This window comes from Embiotoca jacksoni, unplaced genomic scaffold (assembly GCF_022577435.1).
Source record: "Embiotoca jacksoni isolate LCO1_2020_lvr unplaced genomic scaffold, fEmbJac1.0.p SCAF_13, whole genome shotgun sequence".
NCBI classification, from domain to species: domain Eukaryota; kingdom Metazoa; phylum Chordata; class Actinopteri; family Embiotocidae; genus Embiotoca; species Embiotoca jacksoni.
The window spans coordinates 7,492,897-7,513,383 of record NW_027185263.1 but is presented as its reverse complement, the minus strand read 5'-3'; the positions used below and the strand labels follow the sequence as shown (position 1 = coordinate 7,513,383).

General features: G+C 38.6%; 4 protein-coding genes across 5 annotated transcripts; 3 read left to right on the top strand and 1 right to left on the bottom strand.

The window, feature by feature from the left end:
- Window positions 1-1,314: 1,314 nt before the first annotated feature.
- asl (argininosuccinate lyase) lies at window positions 1,315-7,300 on the bottom strand. Of its 2 annotated transcripts, XM_069146147.1 has the most exons (16): window positions 7,218-7,300; window positions 6,833-7,027; window positions 6,360-6,443; window positions 5,597-5,653; window positions 5,369-5,466; window positions 5,188-5,265; window positions 5,017-5,094; window positions 4,880-4,932; window positions 4,673-4,735; window positions 4,437-4,551; window positions 3,690-3,774; window positions 2,832-2,891; window positions 2,643-2,726; window positions 2,273-2,353; window positions 1,937-2,043; window positions 1,315-1,758 (listed from the first exon to the last, which is right to left on the bottom strand). In XM_069146147.1, exons 1-16 carry the CDS (start codon window positions 7,230-7,232, stop codon window positions 1,614-1,616), a joined length of 1,398 nt encoding a protein of 465 aa, XP_069002248.1. In that variant the 5' UTR covers window positions 7,233-7,300; the 3' UTR covers window positions 1,315-1,613. The 2 variants fall into 2 exon arrangements, with proteins under 2 accessions (XP_069002248.1, XP_069002249.1); XM_069146148.1 differs by lacking the exons at window positions 6,833-7,027; window positions 7,218-7,300 and adding an exon at window positions 5,770-5,861 and having other exon boundaries at window positions 6,360-6,438.
- Window positions 7,301-7,303: 3 nt separating this feature from the next.
- On the top strand, window positions 7,304-10,707 carry LOC138196262 (serine protease FAM111A-like). The gene is made up of 5 exons (XM_069146145.1): window positions 7,304-7,519; window positions 7,656-7,722; window positions 8,039-8,143; window positions 8,252-8,314; window positions 8,475-10,707. The coding sequence occupies exons 3-5, from the start codon at window positions 8,102-8,104 to the stop codon at window positions 10,281-10,283; spliced, it is 1,914 nt and encodes a 637-aa protein (XP_069002246.1). The 5' UTR covers window positions 7,304-7,519; window positions 7,656-7,722; window positions 8,039-8,101; the 3' UTR covers window positions 10,284-10,707.
- A 2,146-nt stretch (window positions 10,708-12,853) lies between these two features.
- On the top strand, window positions 12,854-16,362 carry LOC138195912 (serine protease FAM111A-like). The gene is made up of 5 exons (XM_069145561.1): window positions 12,854-12,975; window positions 13,111-13,186; window positions 13,503-13,607; window positions 13,716-13,766; window positions 13,930-16,362. Exons 3-5 carry the CDS (start codon window positions 13,566-13,568, stop codon window positions 15,736-15,738), a joined length of 1,902 nt encoding a protein of 633 aa, XP_069001662.1. The 5' UTR covers window positions 12,854-12,975; window positions 13,111-13,186; window positions 13,503-13,565; the 3' UTR covers window positions 15,739-16,362.
- Window positions 16,363-17,005: 643 nt separating this feature from the next.
- crcp (calcitonin gene-related peptide-receptor component protein) lies at window positions 17,006-20,426 on the top strand. Its single transcript, XM_069145560.1, has 6 exons — window positions 17,006-17,039; window positions 18,141-18,177; window positions 18,280-18,378; window positions 18,485-18,579; window positions 18,686-18,743; window positions 20,051-20,426. The coding sequence occupies exons 1-6, from the start codon at window positions 17,032-17,034 to the stop codon at window positions 20,195-20,197; spliced, it is 444 nt and encodes a 147-aa protein (XP_069001661.1). The 5' UTR covers window positions 17,006-17,031; the 3' UTR covers window positions 20,198-20,426.
- The last annotated feature ends 61 nt before the right edge of the window (window positions 20,427-20,487 follow it).

The following is a 20,487-nucleotide window of genomic DNA, read 5'->3' as shown; positions in this document are numbered from 1 at the left end:
AAAAACATCAGCACGTTAACCTAGTTATTGGGACAATGTTAGCATTTTGCCATTAGCATTGAGCTAAAGTTGGCACAGCATAGTCTGACACATCTGCTGGCATGGCTGTTGACTCAAATCTTGTTGCAACCGACTCTGAAATCATCATATCGTTAACTAGCACACAGATAAACAGATAAAATCCTGCAGCACTTGGGGAGTACAGATCTTTACCTCAGCCGGTTTTTATGTCATCTTTCTTTGTTTGTTTTCATTGGCGGGGTCAATATTCTGTACCTGCACATTATGATTTTATATACTCTAATCTGCATTTTCTTAAATGTATTTTTCAATAAGACGGAAGAGTGATGACCTTTTTGTAGAATTAGGTGTTATAATGTGTTTTTTTCCGAACAAGCTGAGGGCTGAGGGAGTGTCTTTTTACTTTCCAATACTATTTCTTTACTTGTCATGCATCTTGTTCTCTTTGTTGTTCAGATGATTGAACGAAGTATCAGGTAATTAAGACATTTCCTAAATGTATTGTATATTTGTTTATTTGTGGGAAAAACAAATGAGGTCTAAATGTAGCTAAAGCCCTGTGGCTATCTGTCAAAGTAACCATGTCTTTTCTATTCGTGCTTATGATAGGACCCTCTTTAAGTGTTTAATCAATTGCTTTGTACACAATCAACATTTATGAAAATTTAAACTGGGGAAAAATGTGATGCCAGATTTATGAAATTAGCTTTTTATGGATTAAATCATTCAATAATTTTGATTGAATAAAGTAAATGCCAATAAAATATGAAACTGATCACTGTTTTTCTTGAAGCATTTTTACAGACAGGTTCTGCGTGTTGCACTTTTGCCTAAACCTTAAATCAAAACTGTCTGGAAAAACAAATTGCCTCAATTGTTTCACCACATTTTGTGGATCTCATTAGCAGGTGTATTTCATCCAATTGACAAACTATAATTTGACAGTGATAGTATATTACAGTATGTTATTCAATTTAGTCAACTACAGTTCCACAAATACTGTATTTTACTGGTAAAGCTGTAACTATGGGCAGACAAAGTATTGATTAAGACTCTTTTAATACCTTTTTTGATAGTGGCGGTGGAGATTTACAGAATCTGATCTGGTCCTGTGTGGTATATACCCTAATCACTGGGCCATTGGGTTGCACTTAAACAAAGTAATGTTTAAACCATTTTGTGTTTTTGTCTAATGTAAATGTAAAAAAAAAAAAAAAAAAGCACACCTCTCTGTGCCATTTAACAGCACCTTGACCCTTTGTTAGTCTAGACTGGAAGAGAAATTGCCTCAGATGCTTTTGTGGTGGAAATCAGTCTGCCTTAACAAAACAGGCTGTAAGAACACCGTTTATTTATTTTGTCAGATATTTCACACTGGTCAGGACCTTTATAACATTTTGTACATGATCAGCTGAAACATCCTGAGGTTAAACACCAGCCAACTGGCATGGCATATATTAGAAACATGTTTAAAGGGGAATGTGATTCGGAAGTTATAAATAATTCCCTTTGACTTCGACCTGATGGTTCATTCTTATCTTAATTGTGGCAGTAAACATGATTCACAATTTGAAGGGGAAATTGAGTGGAGGTCACTGTGCCTGTTTCTTCAGCCAGGTCCTCAGGTGTTCCACCTGTGCAGCGACGCTACTCTTGGCTGTGCCTCCGGGGGCGCTGTACTGCTCCACGCTGCTCTGGTAGTCCCACACGGAGGATACGTCACTTCCAAACAGAGGGCTAAAATTACCAATACAGATGAGCAAAAGAGAATTTAAAACCATGAGATGAAATGACTGAGGGAGGACATATTGTCTGCGTTGTAGAAACTGATACTAAAATCAGCTCAAAGAAATAACTTTTAGCGTGTGAGGTTTTAAGTTGTGATTATGTGCGAGAGCGAGAGGAAGACTGTCACCTGACAGCACTCAGGTCTTCCATAGTGAGTTGATTCAGGGAGACATTTTGGGATTCAGCTGTGAACACAGCTTTGCCAGAGATACCGTGAGCCTCTCTGAATGGCACCTGCAACACAGAATGTCACACGGTCTGTTACATGTTGATACACAACACATGTAAAACCACACAACTAAGTTTGCTTTTGTCCTGATTTTAGCTATGCTCGTTTTTTTTCACTGTGGCGTGGCGGATGGAGACACGAGACATCAGAAACAACACAAAGTCCAAATAATGCATCTATTTAATGTTTCTTAATATACAATATAATAATATATCTATTGCATGCACTACTCACCCCCTTCCTCACGAGGTAGTAGGCCAGATCAGTGGCCAGCATGTCAGGACTGAGGGCAGCTTCCATCACACTCTGGTTGATCTGAAACAGAGGACAAATAAAGAACACACGTTATTAAGGTCTGCAAGCAAATTTCTACAACCTTATTTTTTTTTCCCCAAATGTACATTGCAAAAAAAATTAAATCACAAAAAACCCCAGAGGCCTCGTATTTATTTTTTCCTCTCCGGTCTTCTGAAAGCATCGCAACATAAACAACTGCATCTTCACTAAAAACTTTCTGCACAAGTGCTCAGTGTATAAAATGTGTAACTAAGCAGTGTATTTGATTTATTTTTCAAAACGGAGACAAGTGAACTAGATCTCTTACCTTGAGAGTAGACATGACTCCAGTTGTGACCTGCAGCACAGCCTGAACAGAGTCATAGCAGTCAAACATGGCCTCCTTGTCCTCCTGAGGAGGGATGACAAGAGCAAAGACAGACGGAAGTTAGAAAGAAATATCTAGAAAAACAAAAAGTGAAGGCAGGGGAAAGCACACAAAGATGCACTTCCCTACCTGCAGGTCTTTGTTGTAGGTGCTGGGAAGGCCCTTGAGTGTCATCATGAACCCTGCACACTGAAATACAAAATGAAAACATGAGTTCATGAGAAAACTGCCGCAAGTCATACAATTTACAAAAGAAAGCAGTGAAGTTTGAATGTGCTTCTCTGCTTCTGAAAGGTAAAATGGTTCATCCACAGAGCTCTGCAACTGAAACCTGCCAACAGCAGGTGAATATGCTGTCTGACAGTGAATAGGAGTGATAATTTATAACTGCAGCAACACTCGGCTGCAACTTCAGTTCAGCCTTCAGTGAACTGGTTTGCTCTTACATGCTTTGTTAGCCTAAATGCTGTTCTGACATCAACTTTAAGATATTACTAAAGATTTCCATGAAAATAATACTCCCCCCTCCCCCTTCAGTTAAATAGTTATAGTTATATTCTGTGAGCTGGCAGGTTTAAATCTGTAGGAACACTAGTAACTGCCTTCTGGCACATGAGGGTGCTGGTTCTACAGACAAAAGCTTCGAGCAGATTCTATAAGAAACCATAATTTGCTAAACTGCACTTCTAATATATCAACCCTCTTGTAATGAGTAAAAATGAAGAAGAAGCAACAAGATTTGTGGGAAATGTGGTCTGCACTTGAACTAATGGCAGCGTTCTCTGAAGTTTGTTGTAATTATACCAAAATATTACTTAATCCTACAAAAGACATTAAAAAAATCATTTTAGCATCGTTTGTCTTTTCCACATAATGTATCTTTTCAAAGTGATCTGATGAAATAAGGCACCAGGCACCATTAAAGCGGGGCCTTCAATCAACAGATACACAAATATGATTTCACATATCTTTAGCTGGAGCTCTTACTCTGCCAAAGACACGACCTGCTTTACTTCTGATTAGCTCCAGACTATCTGCATTCTTTTTCTGGGGCATCAGACTGCTGCCTGTGCTGGACACACAAACACAGAAGAGAAGAAGGTGTGAACAGATAAGAGGCACAGAAAATGTACAGCAGTTCATAGAAACACTACGAATTTATATTGAACGGACAGCTAAGATGGTGAAGACTTTGACGTAAGAAGTGAATGCAAGGCTTTACATTTGTCAAATCTGTTTGGAAAGATAACACGAACCATTATAATTTACCCAGTGATTCGATATATTATTTATCATTTACATGATTTCATGACCACCTTCGTAACATGCTGTCGCTGCTCTCATTGACTCTACAGGGCCTTTGTTGTATCTGTCACTAAGACGAAGCAGCTGATCCTTTAATTCATGTAAATTGTCACCAGCAGAGATCAGACTTTCTCTGGGACACCCTCCAACACCTCCTCTCCACTTCATGCTGAAGTCTTTAAAACAACTTTTTGTGCTGCATCCAACAAGGTGACTATGAGAACCGACTGTTCATTTAACATCTGTTATCCCAGACATGACATGAGCCGATGTTACAAGATAATAAGTGTTATTTGCTTAATAAATGAGTCAGAATGTTTTGCCTCATATGTGCCTTATTGAATTGCTGTAATTCAGACATGGATCATGTTGTTCATATTTAATCTAAAGCCATAAGAATCTTAAAACACAATGAAAACACAAACTGACCTGTAGGCGTCAGAGAGTGCAATAAAGGAGAACTCTTTTGTGCTGTACAGCATCAGGTCCTCAGCCATCTTACTGAGGTGGGTCAAACACAACGAAGCCCAGAACAAGAACTCCACTAAAAAAAAAAGAAGCAGACGATCAAATATAAAAAGACTCAGATTAGAGTATAGTTAATGTATTTTCATGGCTTAAATCCAGTTATAAATGACAGCTGACAACGTGTACAGTTTACGTACCAACAAAATCTCTTTGGCCTGTGGCGTCCATGCTGTTTAGGCTGATGCCATCAAATGCCAACTCTACAGATCCAGAGGAGGAGAAATGGTGTAGATTTACTTTTTTTTAAATTTTTTTTTAAAATACATATTTCCCAAAGAAACAAGACATAGGTGAAAGATAAAAAAATTTAAAAAAAAAAGTGCAACAAAGCCGTGTGGCCAGACCTTTCCGCAGAAGCTCCCTGTCGATGTCAAATGGTGTCCCAGCGATGGCACCGCTGCAAAACAACAGCAATCATTCTTAACTGATCACGTCTGTGTGTGAAACTCCCCGTCAGACAGTGAGTGTGTTCACAGCTGACCTGCCGAGAGGTAAGACGTTAACTCTTTTCTTAATTTCCAGAAGTCGGTCCACATCTCTGGCAAGAGCAACAGCATGACTGGAGAAAGAGAAGACCGACACGGACATGAAACCCACGACGTCTAATACGACAGAAGGGAAACATGCACTGACTTCGCTTCAGGTAGGTCACCTCAGAATCCAGTGGCTCCATCTGATTGGCTGAGCCCTCTGCATGTGGGTGTAACCAGGAAAGAGGACGTCGATCTCTCTGTGGTTCAAAGAGAAGCGAGAGAAGACACCACAGTGCTGCTTTTAAAAAGCACAGTCACAAATCTCACTGCATGTTTTCAGAAAACGATGTTCTGTCTTACGCTGCTGCCCGCTCCACCATGGTAGTTGTGAGCTGTAAGGCATTGTCCGTCAGGGTTGTGATGGCATCTCGCAACCACAGCCTCATATCAGTCACCACCTTGTTGGCCAAAACACACATAGTATAGTCTGCTAATACTTTACCAACAGGCCAAGCATGAAGTAAAAAGTAGGCTCCAACTCCAAAAAGCAACTTGAGTTATTACAGTTTTAATATTGTGAACACAAACCTGGTCGTTTCTGCTCCTGCCAGTGTGCAGCTTCCCTGCAGGTGCACCAATCAGCTCCTGAGAAAAGGCAGCAAAACGACCATGACATCTCTCATCACAGCCATCGGCAAGCCTCCAAAGGCTGGAGGAGGGCACATAGCCCATAACTGAAAGAATAACAACGCTAAAATCACCCGTGAGTTTCTGGTAGATTTTTCTCTCAAAGGCTCCATGCGATGTTGGCACACATTTAGATAAGACTGGTGTTCTTCTACTTTTCTTTTTACTGTCAAGAAATACCAAAGAAACACGAGCAAACGCAGCAACAGGTTAGTGCACCTCCCGATACTTCCTAAACTTCCCACTTTGACGGTGGCCCTCAGAAATATGGCAACTGTCAGGCTTCAAGTGCAGCTGTAGCACTTGTTATTAGGATCAATTCATTGTTGCCTTTGGTCTTTTCGTGGGTTTTATAGACAGTAAGAAAATATATGGAATATCTCCACACATACCCTTGTCTGATTTCAGGACATTACAATGTATTATAGTATAATGTTATCATGACGGATACAGAAAAATGTCCACAACTAAGTCATCATAAACCTGAATAATACTTTAATTGAACAACAAACATAGAACTATTATTTCATGCCTGCCTCCCTAACGAGTAGTAGGCCTTATACATTAAAGTTTCCCTTTCTATAAAGCATCACCTATATGGCACAAACGTACAGTCTAAGATGGTTAAATATGGTTCTGCAGAGTTACCAAGCACACACCTTACCTTTAACCTGCGCTCATTGGCAGTATGAATGTCTTCATCTCCAGGTTTGATGACAAAAATACCTTTCGACCACTCGTCAAAAATCTGGAGAAACAAAATGAGGACAGTAACGTGAAGTGATCTTCAATAGACACAATACAATCAACTTTTGTTGCACATTCTGCTTTGCCACAGATTTTTTTTTTTTTAAAAAACAATAAAATGATTGCACTGCAGGGGTTTGAATTCACTTAATTTCAAGCAGAATTAGGCACATTTGTTGACTTTTGCCCTCAACAGAGACCTGACTGAAAGAATAACCGAAGCTGTGTGCAGCTGACACACGTCACATGATGATACTTTTGTTCACCACACACTCAGCAAAAAAAAAACAGAGGAATGCTGCACCATGGCACATTTTCAGCTGTCATCTATTAACCAGCCAGGTAGGTGTGTGTGTGTGTGTGTGTGTGTATGTGTGTGTGTGTCTTCACCTGATCCATGCCACGTAAGATTTGCTCCATCTCCTCGGTGGTGACCAGGCTCGCCTTCCCCAGAGCTTTGGCATAAGCCTTGCTCCCTCGTATGTCGGCGTCCCACATCCTCTGGTCATAAGCAATGGAGGCGTTGAACTTTTCCATGATAGGATCGGTGTCTCCCACGAAACGGCCACCCCAGAGTTTATTTCCCTGAGGGCCAGCAGAGACAAGAGGAGCAAAACATGAACGTGAACGAGCAAACGCGGTTCGTTTAAGTGCCTGCTCTCGGTGGACAGGAGATCCCAGTTTTGACAGCTTTGTTTTGTCAGCGTCCAGCTGGGTGTTAAAACAACAACATCAACCGGAAGCCGTAGTTTCTGCAGCTAAACACTAAACGTACCTCTGTGTTGGCCATACTAATCCGGAGGTGAGATGTCGTGCCTGCGGGGACGTTTAAAGGCCTGGGCTTAATACTCAGACGTGGGAACGAGGCACTTTACTTTTTTACTGAAGCTGCTGGTGTCGCTTTAAAGATACGTCGGCAGAGAAATCACGTGGCAGAATTGGAAAAAAAAAAAAAAAAAATCGCGTCATCTTCGTCATCCTACAAGTTGGCGCGATTTTAAAATAAATAGTGTTGAGGACATGATGTTTAGGCGCCAACAAGAAGGAAGACATTTCAGCAGCGGACATCGAGTTACAGTAAGTAGCTGTTTTATTTTTTTTAGACTAACTTGAAAACAGGATATGATCAACGTGTTTCTTTACTTATACCGTTCAGTACAATTATATACGTTGAAAATTACAACCAAACAGCATTTCTCCCATTATTTCGCAGTTGAATCTCGAGCATCGGTACGGCCTCCTCGGCTATAGTTAATGAATGTTGCTTCTCTCCTACGACTGTAAGTAACCTGCACGCTGTGTGTGTCATCGTGCATCAGATATATAGAAACAATTCAGCAACAAGTAATACGAGTCTGCATTATTCAAAAGTCAGAGAGGGATGTTTTTCTATGTCAAACCTCAAAATTAAAGTTACAAAAATGCTTTTCCCAAAGGGACAGGCTGTTAACAGTTGGCATGTTGTTGGGTAAATACAGGCTATATTTAGTGAAAACATTTTAATTATGTTTTAATCATGCAAATGGTTAAAGGGGGTTTAATTTGGCACTATGCAATTCTTGTGACTATAATTTAAAGATGTGTTCTTTCCTGTAGGTACGATACAACATCAAATCACATTTTAAGAATTCCTCAAATTCAGCTCGAAACGACACGAAGATGACGACAAAAAACGATGCAGCAGTGGACAACTGTGATGAGGTACGGAGTTTCTCCTGGAATGAAAATATGATTTCTAAAGTCTGAAGCATACAATCTGTAATCACTTGCTTATTAACTATTAATATAATTTCTGTCTGCTACCCTCAGAAAAAAACGGATGGCGAGAATAAGGAGAACAGTCCACCACATAGTTCCAAAAGTTTGGCACAGGTTTGTCATCTTTGTTGACGTTTTAATTTAAGTCACAGCTGCTGCTGTTTTTTGATAATGGATGAATAGATAGATTGATACTTGTGTTTTAAGAGCACATATATTTAGTATGCTTGGGCTATGTGTTTGAAATGATCTGACAGCTGTTTCTTGTTCTTAGGAAACGAAGCCACATCCAGCCCATTCTTTCCAGTGGTCCTTGCCTTCCAAGGAACCCACTCTTAGTACCTGCAATAAAGCAGGAACTGTTGAAGACGTGCTGAAGAGAAGTGCAAACTTTAGAACAATTGCAGAAGGTAAAAAAGACAAAGAGCTTGTTTTAATAAGAAAAGGGAACGCTATCAGTTCACACTTCCCATGCAGTTTAATTGGAAATGAACATCTGACTGTGAAGTATGTGAAACCTGTGGCTCAGCCGAAAAAAACAGCTAGTGGCTCTCACAGGAAAGGACCATCTAGCGAGCTTGTGATGTTTCATGTGTTGACAAATGGAGGTAAAAATATAGTCAAAATCCTGCAAAATCCAGCACTAAAATCAGTAACTCAGGGTATTTCTGTTTATGCATACAAAGGGGAAAAATTGAAACAAGCTCTAAAACGTGATGGTCGTTTTCACACTAAAATATTCAAAAAGAACTGTGCGCTCTGTGACCAAAGTTCTCACGTAAACACAGACATGGACAATCTCGTGGATGATCTTGATGGTAAAACATTCCAGATCATTCTGCGCAATAACTCAAGTGCACCAGAAAGTCAGCCTGAAAGTCTTGATGATGCTTCCACGATGCCAAGCGGATCTCAGAACAGTGATTCTGGTGGAAACCAAGAGCCTTCACAGCAGTCTACTACAACTGAATCCGACAATGACAAAAAAACAAAAATGGAATCAAAGCTTAGTGGCAATGAAGAACCAGAAAAACCAGTACGTGAAATACCTGGCTCCAAAATGATGCGTGATCGCTTATATTCACAGTTTTCAGCTGCGTTGAAACGCGCAAAAACTCAACCTAAGCTTTCACGTATCCAAAATATCTTCTGTAAGGAGTTCGGACAGAATGATCAGCTATGCAGAGAAGTGAAAATGATGAAGAAACTGATGCAGCTTAGTAATTCTGTTTGTCAAGTGAGAATAAATGGGAGCGCAGCTGGAAGTGGCTTTCTCTTTTTTGGCAGTTTTGTCCTCACAAATGCTCATGTGATTAAATCCGTTTACGAGAGTAGGAGGCAGCTTGATGCGAAGGTCACTGTCCATTTCTCTTTCGAATGTCTTAAGACAGTGAGAGAGGAAATAGAAGTGGAAGAGGTTGTTGGTTATGAATACGTTCGCGATGTGTCAAGCCGTGACTGGGCTTTGTTAAAGATCAGGGCTAATCAAACGTTGCCTGCTGGTCTGTTAACCTACTTTGGATCACTTCCACAAAATGGTGGAATTTGCATTATTGGGCATCCGGGTGGTGGTGTGAAAAAAATAGATCCATGTCTTATTGTCACTTCTGAAAACTGCCTCCAGGTTGTAGAGAGACATTACAATGAAAATCAAGAGAACATTCAGTTAATTACTTCGAAGTTCTTTGATGGTGTGGCAAACTCTGTTCAACAAAACGTAAATGTTCTAACTTACGAGTCATGCTTTTATGAAGGCTCATCTGGCTCTCCTGTTTTTGATAAGCACTGCAATGTCGTTGCAATGCATACTGGGGGATATCTCTACGAGGACAAAACCCGCAGTGTCATTGAGTATGGCCAGCCTTTGTCTGCTATTCTTGAACGCATCCTTATTCAGATTGCTGCGACAAAAAGAACTGATGTGATGGATGAGTATCACAAGTGCACTTACGCTGAACAACATAACCGTAGGGACAGTTTTATAGCGCTTGGATGGTCATCGGTCAATGACAACGAGATTTTTGACACGACCTCTGAACTTGTCTCTGTGAAAAAAGAACCTGTCCCGATGGAAATTGACTGAGTGTGAACAGGTCGTTACAAAGCGAACTGCTGACAAACACAAAGGTTGTTGTCTGTGTTCACATCAGGACCCTTCTGACGTTAAAACACGCAAGGATTTGAGTGATGATAGTTATCCGATACAAAACTTTGTGCATTTATTGTTTTATGTAAAGAATCAGTTTTGGGATTAATGGTTTTCTTTGTTATAATGTTAATGGTTGCTTTTGTAGAAAATGTATTTTTCACAGTGTTTGTTCATGTCCTGCATATTCTGCAGCTGCTCATAAGTAATACATGTGTTCTATCTTCCGAATATATAACCACACTTTTCACCATTTTCCTGTTAGATTTGAGGATATATCTCAAAAGTCACTGCTTAAATACATGTATTGGTAACCAGATTTAAGGAAACCTCTTCAGAAATGATTATGTTTAAAAAAAAAAAAGTTGTTTTTTTTAAATTAAAATTTTTACCTTTGAGATTTTTATATCATGTCTTTTTTTTTTTTTACGCTTAAGAGCATTTTTGGTTTAATATTAAATATTGTAATATTTTGTCATGTATCCAATGTGTTGATCAATGTTTTGGAAATGTTGGTTTTACAATTTCAAATGGATTTTATATCATGCTATGATTTAAAAAAGAAAAAGTAATCAGTTGTAAAAAGATGATGATCAATCTATTCAATAAAATGGATCTTTTTCATATTTGGATTAAGTTTGTCTGACTTTTATATATTCTCTTTCAAATGTATGACAGAGGTTAAGGGTTAAAGTTTGAGTTTATCTAACGGAGGATGTGGCACTTTGAATTGACACTGATATTCTGCACATATGAATACAGTTACGCCTGATAATGAAAAAAAACATTTTGTATTGTTATTTTTAAGCTGCTATGCAATGCAGGAGCAAATCTGTAATGTTAAATTGTTCTCTAAAATTGCAGTTGAGGGTTTGAGGGCCATCCAGAAATATTTGCTGATAAAAACAAGGACTTTTTACAGCAAAATTCCATTTGGACAGGCATCTTGAAATAAATGGGTCACCTAAACATTTTAAACCACCAATTTAAAGGATCTGTGTTTAAAATAACAGTTTTAAGGTTAAAATAAAAGATATATTTATCATTATGGATCATTAATCAACTATAGAGGGGGGTCATTTTGGACCGGGAACACAACATTTATGAAACAAACTCAATAGGAGCTCCTCTACCCGAGATTTGTGTCAGCGGAACATTTGACGCGGTCTATCATTTCTACACGGACAATTTTGCAACGGACCAAAGTGCCTGGCAAAATGGAAGTGTAAGATTTTTTTTAAATGTATTTTTTAAATATATGATATTTGTCCAGTGAATTTGTTTATCGGCAGCTGTATGTTGTTTATTTAAACTGCAGCTAGACATTGTGGTTAAAGACGGAACAGCCACGTTGTTGTCGTAGTTTCTGGTTAATTTGTTGATCGACCTGTGCGTAACGGAGTGTAACCTGGTTTTACGCACAATTTCAATTCTTTATGATGTAAAACTCCCAAATGGCAGTTTGTTTACAATTTGATCAGGCAGGAAGCATCATTTTTAAATGCAAATAATGCAGTTAAACCACCAGAGGAGGTGATGTTTTTATTTGGTCATTTTCTAACACTGTCAATACAACACTGTGCCACCATGTTCGTGAATTTAAGTTCCGCTTTGTGCACTTTTACTTCACTTGAAAGACAGAGTTGTCAGCTTTAAAATGAGACCACGTTAAAATAAATCAGGAGCGTTTTCACAATTAGCTGATTAATTAGTCAGTCATGACACAATATCTTGATTTTGGATTGTTCAATTATTTTTGAAAAATCATTTTGGTACCAGCTTCTTACGTTTTGAGTTACAGGTCTTTCTTGTTTTATGTTTTTGTGCTGGTAATTAAAAGAGTATAGTAATATAAAATGAAAGTGCTTTCCAACAGTAAATTATTTTGATTTTATTTGCAAATGTACCGTACAAAGTAGATGGCCCTGAAAATATGGGTATGTCCAATTTTGTGATTCACTACATTTTAAAATAAATCTATTTTGTGGTGCAGCCAGCCTTCTTTATTTTGCGTTAGGGTTCTAACATCTCTTTGGCCTGTGGCGTCCGTGCTGTTTAGGCTGATGCCATCAAATGCCAGCTCTGTCGATCCAAAAGGAGGAGAAATGGTGTAGATTTACTTTTTTTTTTTTTTTTTAAATACATATTTCATAAACAAACAAGACACAGGTGAAAGAACAAAGTTATGAAGTAACAAAAGTGTTACAAAGCCGCGTGCCAAGACCTTTTCGCAGAAGCTCCCGGTCGATGTCAAATGGTGTTCTAGCGATGGCACCGCTGCAAAACTCCAGGATGACGGACAGAATCTATAATATTGTGTGTTGAGACAGGTAATGGGGTTTTTCCCAGAATGCCCAGAGTTAACGTGTTAACGTTTGTATTCCGCACTATGAGTGACATGAGTTGGGCGTTATTGTAGTTCCCTCTCAATTCACACGTGTACAGTTAAAGGCATGTGCTCTGGTCATGTAAACAGCAGGTTCCGGAGTTGTGCAATATGTGTGTGTTTGCCGCACCTACCAGGCGTGGCACACCGACCAGAGATGCGGAAGCTGCTTTCTTCCTTCCAAGGCGCCAGCAAGAAGGAAGAAATTTCCAGAAGAGTGTCAGCAGCGGACATCGAGTTACAGTGAGTAGCTATTTTATGTTTTTAGACTAACTTGAAAACAGGATATGATCAACGTGTTTCTTTACTTATACCGTTCAGTACAATTATATACGTTGAAAATTACAACCAAACAGCATTTCTCCCATTATTTCGCAGTTGAATCTCGAGCATTGGTACGGGCTTTGGGGCCTCCTCGGCTATAGTTAATGAATGTTGCTTCTCTCCTACGACTGTAAGTAACCTGCACGCTGTGTGTGTCATCGTGCATCAGATATATAGAAACAATTCAGCAACAAGTAATACGAGTCTGCATTATTCAAAAGTCAGAGAGGGATGTTTTTCTATGTCAAACCTCAAAATTAAAGTTACAAAAATGCTTTTCCCAAAGGGACAGGCTGTTAACAGTTGGCATGTTGTTGGGTAAATACAGGCTATATTTAGTGAAAACATTTTAATTATGTTTTAATCATGCAAATGGTTAAAGGGGGTTTAATTTGGCACTATGCAATTCTTGTGACTATAATTTAAAGATGTGTTCTTTCCTGTAGGTACGATACAACATCAAATCACATTTTAAGAATTCCTCAAATTCAGCTCGAAACGACACGAAGATGACGACAAAAAACGATGCAGCAGTGGACAACTGTGATGAGGTACGGAGTTTCTCCTGGAATGAAAATATGATTTCTAAAGTCTGAAGCATACAATCTGTAATCACTTGCTTATTAACTATTAATATAATTTCTGTCTGTTACCCTCAGAAAAAAACTGACGGTGAGAAGAAGGAGAACAGTTCGAAAAGTTTGGCACAGGTTTGTCATCTTTGTTGACATTTTAATTTAAGTCACAGCTGCTGCTGTTTTTTTTTTATAATGGATGAATAGATAGATTGATACTTGTGTTTTAAGAGCACATATATTTAGTATGCTTGGGCTATGTGTTTGAGATGATCTGACAGCTGTTTCTTGTTCTTAGGAAACGAAGCCACATCCAGCCCATTCTTTCCAGTGGTCCTTGCCTTCCAAGGAACCCACTCTTAGTACCTGCAATAAAGCAGGAACTGTTGAAGACGTGCTGAAGAGAAGTGCAAACTTTAGAACAATTGCAGAAGGTAAAAAAGACAAAGAGCTTGTTTTAATAAGAAAAGGGAACGCTATCAGTTCACACTTCCCATGCAGTTTAATTGGAAATGAACATCTGACTGTGAAGTATGTGAAACCTGTGGCTCAGCCGAAAAAAACAGCTAGTGGCTCTCACAGGAAAGGACCATCTAGCGAGCTTGTGATGTTTCATGTGTTGACAAATGGAGGTAAAAATATAGTCAAAATCCTGCAAAATCCAGCACTAAGATCAGTAACTCAGGGTATTTCTGTTTATGCATACAAAGGGGAAAAATTGAAACAAGCTCTAAAACGTGATGGTCGTTTTCACACTAAAATATTCAAAAAGAACTGTGCGCTCTGTGACCAAAGTTCTCACGTAAACACAGACATGGACAATCTCGTGGATGATCTTGATGGTAAAACATTCCAGATCATTCTGCGCAATAACTCAAGTGCACCAGAAAGTCAGCCTGAAAGTCTTGATGATGCTTCCACGATGCCAAGCGGATCTCAGAACAGTGATTCTGGTGGAAACCAAGAGCCTTCACAGCAGTCTACTACAACTGAATCCGACAATGACAAAAAACCAAAAATGGAATCAAAGCTTAGTGGCAATGAAGAACCAGAAAAATCAGTACGTGAAATACCTGACTCCAAAATGATGCGTGATCGCTTATATTCACAGTTTTCAGCTGCGGTGAAACGCGTAAAAACTCAACCTAAGCTTTCACGTATCCAAAATCTCTTCCGTAAGGAGTTCGGACAGAATGATCAGCTATGCAGAGAAGTGAAAATGATGAAGAAACTGATGCAGCTTAGTAATTCTGTTTGTCAAGTGAGAATAAATGGGAGCGCAGCTGGAAGTGGCTTTCTCTTTTTTGGCAGTTTTGTCCTCACAAATGCTCATGTGATTAAATCCGTTTACGAGAGTAGGAGGCAGCTTGATGCGAAGGTCACTGTCCATTTCTCTTTCGAATGTCTTAAGACAGTGAGAGAGGAAATAGAAGTGGAAGAGGTTGTTGGTTATGAATACGCTCGCGATGTGTCAAGCCGTGACTGGGCTTTGTTAAAGATCAGGGCTAATCAAACGTTGCCTGCTGGTCTGTTAACCTACTTTGGATCACTTCCACAAAATGGTGGAATTTGCATTATTGGGCATCCGGGTGGTGGTGTGAAAAAAATAGATCCATGTCTTATTGTCACTTCTGAAAACTGCCTCCAGGTTGTAGAGAGACATTACAATGAAAATCAAGAGAACATTCAGTTAATTACTTCGAAGTTCTTTGATGGTGTGGCAATCTCTGTTCAACAAAACGTAAATGTTCTAACTTACGAGTCATGCTTTTATGAAGGCTCATCTGGCTCTCCTGTTTTTGATAAGCACTGCAATGTCGTTGCAATGCATACTGGGGGATATCTCTACGAGGACAAAACCCGCAGTGTCATTGAGTATGGCCAGCCTTTGTCTGCTATTCTTGAACACATCCTTATTCAGATTGCTGCGACAAAAAGAACTGATGTGATGGATGAGTATCACAAGTGCACTTACGCTGAACAACATAACCGTACGGACAGTTTTATAGCGCTTGGATGGTCATCGGTCAATGACAACGAGATTTTGAACATGACCTCTGAACTTGTCTCTGTGAAAAAAGAACCTGTCCCGATGGAAATTGACTGAGTGTGAACAGGTCGTTACAAAGCGAACTGCTGACAAACACAAAGGTTGTTGTCTGTGTTCACATCAGGACCCTTCTGACGTTAAAACACGCAAGGATTTGAGTGATGATAGTTATCCGATACAAAACTTTGTGCATTTATTGTTTTATGTAAAGAATCAGTTTTGGGATTAATGGTTTTCTTTGTTATAATGTTAATGGTTGCTTTTGTAGAAAATGTATTTTTCACAGTGTTTGTTCATGTCCTGCATATTCTGCAGCTGCTCATAAGTAATACATGTGTTCTATCTTCCGAATATATAACCACACTTTTCACCATTTTCCTGTTAGATTTGAGGATATATCTCAAAAGTCACTGCTTAAATACATGTATTGGTAACCAGATTTAAGGAAACCTCTTCAGAAATGATTATGTTTAAAAAAAAAAAAGTATATTTTTTTTTTAAATTCAAATTTTTACCCTTGAGATTTTTATATCATGTTTTTTTTTCTTTTCTTTTTTTACGTTTAAGAGCATTTTTGGTTTAATATTAAATATTGTAATATTTTGTCATGTATCCAATGTGTTGATCAATGTTTTGGAAATGTTGGTTTTACAATTTCAAATGGATTTTATATCATGCTATGATTTAAAAAAAAAAAAAAAGTAATCAGTTGTAAAAAGATGATGATCAATCTATTCAATAAAATGGATCTTTTTCATATTTGGATTAAGTTTGTCTGACTTTTATATATTCTCTTTCAAATGTATGACAGAGGTTAAGGGTTAAAGTTTGAGTTTATCTAACGGAGGATGTGGCACTTTGAATTGACACTGATATTCTGCACATATGAATACAGTTACGCCTGATAATGAAAAAAAACATTTTGTATTGTTATTTTTAAGCTGCTATGCAATGCAGGAGCAAATCTGTAATGTTAAATTGTTCTCTAAAATTGCAGTTGAGGGTTTGAGGGCCATCCAGAAATATTTGCTGATAAAAACAAGGACTTTTTACAGCAAAATTCCATTTGGACAGGCATCTTGAAATAAATGGGTCACCTAAACATTTTAAACCACCAATTTAAAGGATCTGTGTTTAAAATAACAGTTTTAAGGTTAAAATAAAAGATATATTTATCATTATGGATCATTAATCAACTATAGAGGGGGGTCATTTTGGACCGGGAACACAACATTTATGAAACAAACTCAATAGGAGCTCCTCTACCCGAGATTTGTGTCAGCGGAACATTTGACGCGGTCTATCATTTCTACACGGACAATTTTGCAACGGACCAAAGTGCCTGGCAAAATGGAAGTGTAAGATTTTTTTTAAATGTATTTTTTAAATATATGATATTTGTCCAGTGAATTTGTTTATCGGCAGCTGTATGTTGTTTATTTAAACTGCAGCTAGACATTGTGGTTAAAGACGGAACAGCCACGTTGTTGTCGTAGTTTCTGGTTAATTTGTTGATCGACCTGTGCGTAACGGAGTGTAACCTGGTTTTACGCACAATTTCAATTCTTTATGATGTAAAGCTCCCAAATTGCAGTTTGTTTACAATTTGATCAGGCAGGAAGCATCACTTTTAAATGCAAATAATGCAGTTAAACCACCAGAGGAGGTGATGTTTTTATTTGGTCATTTTCTAACACTGTCAATACAACACTGTGCCACCATGTTCGTGAATTTAAGTTCCGCTTTGTGCACTTTTACTTCACTTGAAAGACAGAGTTGTCAGCTTTAAAATGAGACCACGTTAAAATAAATCAGGAGCGTTTTCACAATTAGCTGATTAATTAGTCAGTCATGACACAATATCTTGATTTTGGATCGTTGATCAATTATTTTTGAAAAATCATTTTGGTACCAGTTTCTTACGTTTTGAGTTACAGGTCTTTCTTGTTTTATGTTTTTGTGCTGGTAATTAAAAAAATATAGTAATATAAAACAATAAAATGAAAATTGATAATGAAAATTAATAAGTGCTTTCCTACAGTAAATTATTTTGATATTATTTGCAAATGTACCATACAAAGTAGATGGCCCTGAAAATATGGGTATGTCCAATTTTGTGATTCACTACATTTTTAAATAAATCTATTTTGTGGTGCAGCCAGCCTTCTTTATTTTGCATTGTGTGCTCAGCTGCGTAGTAACTTCCTGACATCATTCACACATATTGTGTGTAGTCTAATCTGGAAGGTCCACCATCCTTCTTTTAGAGCTTTCAGACATATCTCACAGTCTTCATTTAGTGACTGGAGGTGGTTCAGGTGTGTTAATGCTGCTCACTAAATAAAGACTGTGAGATAGTCAGCTAGTAACATGGCCTTGAATTTTAGATGATTTATTTTCATATACAGTAAAAAGGTCAAAACTGAACTAAAGTAAAATATTATTTACTTTCTTCTCAGAAAAAATGCTAATGCTGCGATGCTCAGTAATTATGAGGTAAGGTCAAATGTTCTGTCACACTTTTATATCAAATCTTTTTGCTGTTCAAGATATTACTTTGTCACACAGATGACAGATTTGTTTCTCTGTGTTTCTCAGGTGTTCAAACTCCTCACAGACCTGAAGGAACAGAGGAAAGACAGCGGGAAAAACAAACACAGCGCCGGACAGCAAAACCTCAACACCATCATGTATGAGGTCAGAACACGTCCTTCTCCCCTCTTCACTGACTTCAACTTGCTCCCTGTATCTGCTGTGATGCACATACACTTTTACAAAATCTTTGGTCTGCGCTTCCACTCAGACGCTGAAGTACCTGTCAAAGATGCCGTGCAGCAGACAGAGCCCTGAGATCGTCAAAGAGTTCCTCACCACCATGATGCCTCACAAACTCACAAAGTCAGTAAGATCTGACCAAGATGTAATGTTACTTTTTATGTTTTCATTTGGAATTTATAGACTGCATTAGATGCTCACGTACATGTTGATATTTTTCCCCCATCAGGGCAGAAAAACTGCAGCTACTGAACCACCGACCACAGACTGCAGTGGAAATTCAGCTGGTGAGTCCTGTTCAATCGTGTAATCAGTTACTTGTATCACATGTCACCTTACCTATCTATATTTCTCATTTATTAACAGTGTACATTGTGTAACACAATGGCTCCAAACATTAAGACTCACTTAAAAAGTAGGTCTTTTGATATTCAATTTCTTTTATTATTGCCAACAATTCCCATGAAGAACACAAAACCAGCAATGAACTGTGTCACGTCATTACGATGAACATGGACGCTGCAGTTCATTGCAAGTCTATTCCATTAATGCCTACATTTGCTGCTGCAGGAAATACTCTTAATGTAGCTGAAAATAGTCCCCACAAATGCAGTACTGACTCCTTTTTCAGTGATCTTTACTAAATACGTAAAAGCACAGCAGTCGTAAATTGCTTAAATTTAAAAAAAAAGAGATGTTTTTGACCCTTTTTATGGGTTTGAGGTGCCACAGACAGGAAATAGAAGCACTCGGAAACCTTTTTTTTTAATGGGATTTCTTAACCATAAGAAAAATATAGAACAATTCCAACCTTTCCCTGTGACAAATCTATTTAGCTACATGTCACAGTCCAAATTTAATCTTTGACCTACTAAATGTTTCGTAACGTTCCAAATACCGAGTGTGTGGAGACATTTTTGAAATGTACATAGCTCCATTGATTCCATTAGCAAAAAGAAGAGATCAATGTCAAAGCTGCTCAGTGGTGGGACCTGGGAAATGTCAGAATCTGTGTCACTGATGAGTTCATGGAGTTGCAGCTCACAGCTGTAAATAACATGCACTGCTCGTACATGAAAGCCACATAGCAATTGGTGGTTTTCAGACATCCAGTCCATCACCAGGACCATCAGTAGATTGTAGTCGAAAATTGAAATGTCCCCGCAGCAGTCTGGACTTTGACTCAAAGCATATTTCCATTGCTAAAAGGTGACCGACCGAGTTGTAAAACAACAGGGATCTTCTGCCATGTTACATGAATCTGGATCCAGTTTTTTTTTTTTCTTTCATCTAAATCTGCCAACATCCAAAATGTTCTTGTGAAAAGCAAAACATGCTCATGTGGAAAATCATGTGATATGATTGAAAACTCCGGCATAGTTATTAAATGGAGTTTGGGTTCTTAAGCTGTCTAATGTACAGAATCAAAGTGCTGAACATGCCACATTAAAATAAGTCACAGAAGTTTCTTCAGAAAATGACTTAAACAAAAGAAGAAGAAAAAGACAATCAGTTACTGTTTAGGAATCTCTAGTGTTGCTGTTTTTACCAACAGACATTAGTATAAATAGCCTAATTTAGTTTTTGTGTTCAGATGGTGGAAGAGAGTGAGGAGCGGTTATCAGAGGAGCAGATTGAGGAGCTCATCCACACAGTGGCAGACGTCCTCCCCGGTGACCCGGAGCAAGAAAACGCAGCTCCAGCAGACGCAGAGATGGACGAAGGAGGTGAACAGTCGTGATACAGTGACGGGACGTGGAGAGCTAGAGATAAGACTAAAACCATTGTAGCACTGGACCGGACGCTTTTACCTGCGGCTCTCTGCATCACTGTTTGAAATAAACAACCTGCTGACAGACGGGATGCACATTGGCAGTCTGACCGCGGCTGAAAGGAATTTATTACATACGATACCTCTCAATAAATGGTTCAAACCAAAGCCACACGTCAAATAAACAGTGAAAGATGAACAGATTGCTTTTGGTTTATGTGTATACATGTGGCTAGATTCAAATCAAACACACACTTTCA

Bases quoted from the DNA above. Each gene is read 5' to 3' on its own strand.
- LOC138195912 (XM_069145561.1), top strand. From the start codon at position 13,566: ATGACGACAAAAAACGATGCAGCAGTGGACAACTGTGATGAG. The intron at 13,608-13,715 runs GTACGGAGTTTC...TGTTACCCTCAG, and splicing joins CAGTGGACAACTGTGATGAG to AAAAAAACTGACGGTGAGAA. The intron at 13,767-13,929 runs GTTTGTCATCTT...TCTTGTTCTTAG, and splicing joins GTTCGAAAAGTTTGGCACAG to GAAACGAAGCCACATCCAGC.
- asl (XM_069146147.1), bottom strand. The intron at 4,933-5,016 runs GTCAGCTGTGAA...GTTGTTTTGCAG, and splicing joins AACGTCTTACCTCTCGGCAG to CGGTGCCATCGCTGGGACAC. The intron at 4,552-4,672 runs GTACGTAAACTG...TTTTTTTTTTAG, and splicing joins AGGCCAAAGAGATTTTGTTG to TGGAGTTCTTGTTCTGGGCT.
- crcp (XM_069145560.1), top strand. The intron at 18,178-18,279 runs GTAAGGTCAAAT...TGTGTTTCTCAG, and splicing joins CGATGCTCAGTAATTATGAG to GTGTTCAAACTCCTCACAGA. The intron at 18,379-18,484 runs GTCAGAACACGT...GCTTCCACTCAG, and splicing joins TCAACACCATCATGTATGAG to ACGCTGAAGTACCTGTCAAA.
- LOC138196262 (XM_069146145.1), top strand. From the start codon at position 8,102: ATGACGACAAAAAACGATGCAGCAGTGGACAACTGTGATGAG. The intron at 8,144-8,251 runs GTACGGAGTTTC...TGCTACCCTCAG, and splicing joins CAGTGGACAACTGTGATGAG to AAAAAAACGGATGGCGAGAA. The intron at 8,315-8,474 runs GTTTGTCATCTT...TCTTGTTCTTAG, and splicing joins GTTCCAAAAGTTTGGCACAG to GAAACGAAGCCACATCCAGC.